General features: G+C 34.6%; 1 protein-coding gene across 1 annotated transcript; it reads left to right on the top strand.

Annotated features, from left to right (window-relative positions):
- The first annotated feature begins 343 nt into the window (after positions 1–343).
- On the top strand, positions 344–2,918 carry LOC130998030 (receptor kinase-like protein Xa21). Its single transcript, XM_057923488.1, has 3 exons — positions 344–665; positions 782–2,368; positions 2,459–2,918. Exons 1-3 carry the CDS (start codon positions 344–346, stop codon positions 2,827–2,829), a joined length of 2,280 nt encoding a protein of 759 aa, XP_057779471.1. The 3' UTR covers positions 2,830–2,918.
- Positions 2,919–5,908: the final 2,990 nt, after the last annotated feature.

Raw genomic sequence — 5,908 nt, 5'->3', positions numbered from 1 at the left:
ATTTAGTATAATATTTAATTAACGTATTCTTATAAATACATAATATTTTATTTATAAAATTATCCTTAAAATATATAATAGAAATATAATAGATAATTTATATTTTGTACCTAAAACATTTTTTATGTTTGTATTTTGTATAAATATATTGTGGGTAGTGTTTATAAATTACATAAAAATGTTTTTTGTGGACGTTCCATAATCATAAATTGGAAGTATATTTTAAGGATAAGTGCATAAACACCAAATATCTGATAAAGCATGTTGTGTCGCAAAAAGTCCAAATACTCAAATTAATGTTTTGATGGGTATTGTTCCATTTGAGTTTAAAAAAAAATGTTTGATGAGTATTTTTACGGTAGGAGAATTGCCGGAAGAGCTTGGTAATCTAGCAGGCCTCGAGTCCTTAACGGCGTCGTTCAACGATTTCTTGTTTGGTTCCATCCCTTCTTCCATATTCAATTTATCAAGTTTGATGGAACTCTCTCTTCAGCAGAATCAGTTTTCCGGTAGCCTTCCTTCAAACATGGGGCTCTCACTTGTGAAGCTTTCTTTATTTTTTAACAAACTCACCGGCAAAATTCCAACCTCCATCACCAACGCTTCTCAGCTTATTATGTTGGAATTGAACAGAAACTCATTCACTGGCTCCATCCCCGACTTGGGTAATCTAAGACATCTGCGATACCTTCGCCTCTGGGAAAATAATTTGACAGCAACTGAATCTCCCAATCAACAACTCACATTTCTCTCTTCATTGACTAACTGTCGCGATTTGGAGATATTGGAAATATCAAACAATTCAGTGATGAATGGTATCCTCCGATCCCATCTTCCATTGGGAATTTATCTACTTCTCTTGTCACTTTTTCAGCATCTAACTGCGGCATTAGAGGGGTTATTCCTTCTGAAATTGGAAACTTAAGCAGTTTGCAAACTTTGGATTTATCTGGGAATCAATTCACAGGATCAATCCCGACCACAATTGGAAAATTGAAGCAACTTGGAATATTATATCTTTATGGTAACCAGCTGCAAGGATATATCCCTCATCATCTTTGCAGAATCAGTAATTTGTTAGAGTTATATTTGAGTGGTAATATGCTCACAAGTTCAATACCTGAATATTTTGGTGAACTTAAATCCCTTCAAACACTCTCTTTTGCCTCAAACAAACTGAATTCCACACTTCCTTCCAACTTCTTCAATCTTCCAGGTCTCATAGTTCTCGACTTGTCATCAAACTATCTGAGCGGTCAACTTCCTGATCAAATCGGAAGCTTGACGGGTATCAACTACCTAGACTTGTCTTCTAACAAGTTCTCAGCAAACGTTCCAAACACGATTGATGGTTGTGAATCACTCGAGTTCTTGTTTTTGTCAAATAATATGTTGAATGGATCCATCCCTGAATCTTTGGGGAAGGTCAGAGGCTTGAGGAATCTGGATCTATCCAATAATAATCTCTCTGGCGTGATACCCGAATCTCTGAAAAATCTGGGTCTCGAATCTTTCAATGTTTCTTACAACAAATTGCAAGGAAAGATTCCAGATGGGGGTTGCTTCGCCAACTTTAGTTTTGAATCTTTTGTTCAGAACTCTGGTCTATGCGGCGCTGCAAGATTTCAAGTGCCACCTTGTCCGAGAAATCGTGGAAGATCAAGATCGGAAACAGTTGCTCTGATAATGAAATATGTTGTGCCACCCTTCATTGCAGCTGTGATTTTAGTGCTCATCCTAGTTTTCCTGCTAAAGAGACGCAGACAAAAAAATACTCCAGCTTCTGCTGATGTTTCATCTGTGGGAGTGTCGTGGAAGATTGTCTCAGAGAGAGAACTCACGCAGGGGACGAGCTCGTTTAGTGAGATAAACCTACTGGGAAGAGGGAGCTTCGGCTCAGTGTTCAAAGCAATGCTTAGTAATGAAACAGATGTGGTAGCAGTCAAAGTGTTCAACTTGGAACTGGAAGGAGCGCTCAAGAGCTTTGACACGGAGAGCCGGATACTGAGCACCATTCGACACAGGAACTTGATCAAGATACTCGGCTGTTGCAGCAACGAGCACTTCAAGGCCTTGATTCTTGCTTACATGCCTAATGGGAGTCTGGACAAATGGCTGCATTCTGATGTGTATGTTTTGGATCTGATGCAGAGGTTGGGCATTGCCATAGACGTCGCGTTGGCCTTGGAATATCTTCACCACAATCACACGTTTACCATTGTGCATTGTGATATAAAGCCCAACAATGTGCTGCTTGATGAAGATATGACTGCTCATGTTGGCGATTTTGGCATTTCTAAGCTTTTTGAGGATAGGGAAGCTGTCGCTCATACTATAACCATGGCAACTATCGGCTATGCAGCACCAGGTAACCATTTCAATATATATAAGTTTGCTTTCTTGTTGTAGATAATAATTATTGAATTTTTATTTTGATAAACATGTGTGATGCGATTAGAGTACGGATCAGAAGGAAAAGTATCCACACAAGGGGATGTATATAGCTATGGGATATTGTTGTTAGAGATTTTTACGAGTAAAAAGCCAACAGATGATATGTTCAGCGCAGAAATGGGCATAAAGGAGTGGGTGGGGAAAGCATTACAAGAAAATAGGATGAGTGGAGTTGTGGCGCCTGGTTTGCTATCAAGACAAGATCCACATTTCTCTGCAATGGAGCAATGTGTGTCGTCTGTTTTTGATTTGGTGATGAAATGTTTGGCCTTTTCACCCGATGAGAGAATCAACATGATGCAAGTAGCAGCTTCATTGCACAAGTTCAAAGTTACACTAGAAGCAGCCAAGAAGAGGCAAAGCCGCAGATCTTGATTAAGGATAATACTTATAGCAATACTTAGTATATAGATTCGAATTTTCCAGTTCTCTGCTGCCTTCTGAGATATATATATTATTATGGGATTGTGTGTTTACATTCTACAATTATTCAAAATTTTCTAATATAAGATGTTTCCTTACTTTGGTTTGATGATCCTGGAAGCTCGCATATGGTATTATGGTTGCTAATTACTGTTGGTCTTGTATTGTTTGATAACAAGTCACAACAGTTTAGATTAAGGGTGATTCTATTCATAACCAACAGTTTATTCTCTGTGGTTAAAACATTAAAAATATTTATATAGATTATAGACTGTTTTATCCTTTAGTCTCATTTTTCTTTTGACGCAATCTTAGCCCCCAAAATTTTGATGAATAGTTTCATCTTCAACTCTTAGATTAATTTCTTCTTTGACCTATTTCTACATTTATTATCAGAGTGATAATCATTCTTATTCTTTTCTTGTTTTCGACTCTTATGGCTCTTTTGATCATGTTCTTCACTTTGGGTATCATTTTCATCAGAAAATGGAGACAAATCCTAGTTTGAATCACACACAATAATATATAATAGTACGATAGAGCACAAGCCATCCATATACAATACTAATTATTACCGATTAATGTCGGAACAAGATATATATATATTTTGTATTTCTCAAGTTGTATTCTTAATTATCATTGTATTCAACAAACTTTTGTACTATCAAACTATCAAAACTCAACTCCATGAACGACAAAGTTTCTTCCCTACATTGTTTCAACTTTCAAATGTAAATCCATTTACGCTCACCATCTATTCACCAAATTAGCCACGTAAGCCTGATATCAAGATCATGATTCATTTCTACACTCTTTAGCCCATTAACTATGAACTGTTAAATCCAAATTGTGTGCTCCATATACACAATAATTTTTGAATTTTTGTTGGTCAAACATAGTTAAAATGATTGCTTTCTTAAACTGTGTGATTAAATCTTGGGTAAATATGTATAAAATATATTTTTCCTCAGCTATGTATTCTATGTGCACTCTTTATCCCATAGATTAACTTTGAATTGTTAAATCCAATTGTTTACTCGACATACACAATAACGTTTGAATTTTTTGTTGATCAAACATACTTAAAATAATTACTTTCTTAAATTGTGTGATTAAATCTTGTATAAGTATGTATAAAATATTCTCTCCGTTCCACCGAAGATGAGGCGTTTATTTTGAGCACGAGATTTAAGGAGTTAGTGTTAATAGTTTAAGTATGTTTGATAGATTTATAATTAAGTACCTATATAATTAATAATTATGAATTATTTTTAACTGAAAAATTTAAAAATTATAATTTGATTATTTTTACTTTTTTTATTTAATGAATTTTTTTTAGTGAGTGGATTTGTAAAATGTCCACTTTCATATTGTAAAAATAAAAAATATCCACTAAAATAAAAAACTTAAAAAATGTTCACTGCTACCAAAATGCCCTTCACATTAAAAATTAAAAAAATGTCCACTTCATTTTACCTTTAAACACTACCCCTTTAAAAAATCTCGCATTTCCCAACCAGTCGAATTCACAACCAAAATTTGGTTGTGAATTAGACTGAATTCACAACTAGTCGAATTCACAATTTTAATTTAATTCACAACTAGTCGAATTCACAATTTTAATTTAATTCACAACTAGAATTTTTTGGTTGTGAATTCACAACCAGTTAAATTCACAACCAAAATTTAATTCACAACTAGAATTTTTTGATTGTGAATTCACAACTAGTCAAATTCACAACCAGAATTTTTTTTTTGTGGTGAATTCGACTGAGTGTGAATTCACAACCAAAATTTAATTCACAATCAAAATTTTTTGGTTGTGAATTCACAATCAGTCGAATTCACAACCAGAATTTAATTCACAAATCCCCAAATCCCCAGCAACCCCGTCGCCCCCAAATCCCCAGCAACCTTGCCGGACTTCCTCTCTCCACCGCCCCAAATGTCCAGCAACTCCGCCGCCCCCAAATCCCCCACAATCCGTCGGATTTCCTTCCCCCACCGCCCCAAATTCCCAACAACCTCGTCGCCCCCTCCCCCTAAATACCAAGCAACCCTCCAACTAAAATATGCAGAGTATTAGAAGGGCAGCGCTTCGCCGGAGGAGGAGCATCGACGGCGAGACTTGGGGAAGAGAGGGGCAGTTGCTTTGCAGAAATGAGTTAGGGAGTTGGAGAGGGTTTGATCGAAGATAGGGGTGAGCAAAAAATCCGAAACCGAATAACCGAACCGATCCAAACCGAAATTTTAAAATATGGTTCGGTTTTTTCGGTTTTTCGGTTCGGTTCGATTTATTTTTTCATAAAATTTTAGTTTTTCGGTTCGGTTCGGTTCGGATTTTTAAAACCGAACAAACCGAAAAACCGAATTATATTTATAATATATATATATATATATAATATATATAATATTTTAATTATAATTTTATAATATCTAACTTCAAATATTTTTTAATTTAATAGTTTTTTTTGTTTTTTTTCTGAATTTTTTATTTTTTTTCAAAATTTCGATTTTTTTATTAATTCGATTTTTATATATATAATATTTTAATTATAATTTTATAATATATAACTTGAAATATTTTTTAATTTAATAGTTTTTATTGTTTTTTTTCGGAATTTTTTATTTTGTTTTTTCAAAATTTCGGTTTTTTCGGTTTTTTTGGGATTAATTCAGTTTTTCGGTTCGGTTTAGTTTTAACTATGAAAATTTCGGTTAATTCGGTTCGGTTTATTCGGTTAATTCGGTTCGGTTCGGTTTTTTTTTCCAAACCGAATTAAAATATGGTTTGGTTTGGTTTTAGCAAAAACCGAACCATATAACCGAATGCACACCCCTAATCGAAGACCATAGAGAGAGAAAGTGATATTGGTGTAGAAATGAGATGGGTGAGGGAGCCCAATTGATTAATTAAGTTGATTAATAAATATAGGGGTGTAATTAGTTTTGTTATTAGAGTTTTAAATTGTCTAATTTTTGTTAAATAAGGGAAACACATGAACTTTCGTTGAGGCGGTCTGAAAAGGAC

This window comes from Salvia miltiorrhiza, chromosome 1, assembly GCF_028751815.1.
Source record: "Salvia miltiorrhiza cultivar Shanhuang (shh) chromosome 1, IMPLAD_Smil_shh, whole genome shotgun sequence".
Taxonomy (NCBI): Eukaryota; Viridiplantae; Streptophyta; class Magnoliopsida; order Lamiales; family Lamiaceae; genus Salvia; species Salvia miltiorrhiza.
This window is presented reverse-complemented; position numbering and strand designations above follow the sequence as displayed.

Coding starts and splice junctions, on each gene's coding strand:
- LOC130998030 (XM_057923488.1), top strand. CDS start 344: ATGAGTATTTTTACGGTAGGAGAATTGCCGGAAGAGCTTGGTAATCTA. Junction 666..781: donor TGGCTCCATCCCCGACTTGG/GTAATCTAAGAC, acceptor CGCGATTTGGAG/ATATTGGAAATATCAAACAA. Junction 2,369..2,458: donor TATCGGCTATGCAGCACCAG/GTAACCATTTCA, acceptor TGATGCGATTAG/AGTACGGATCAGAAGGAAAA.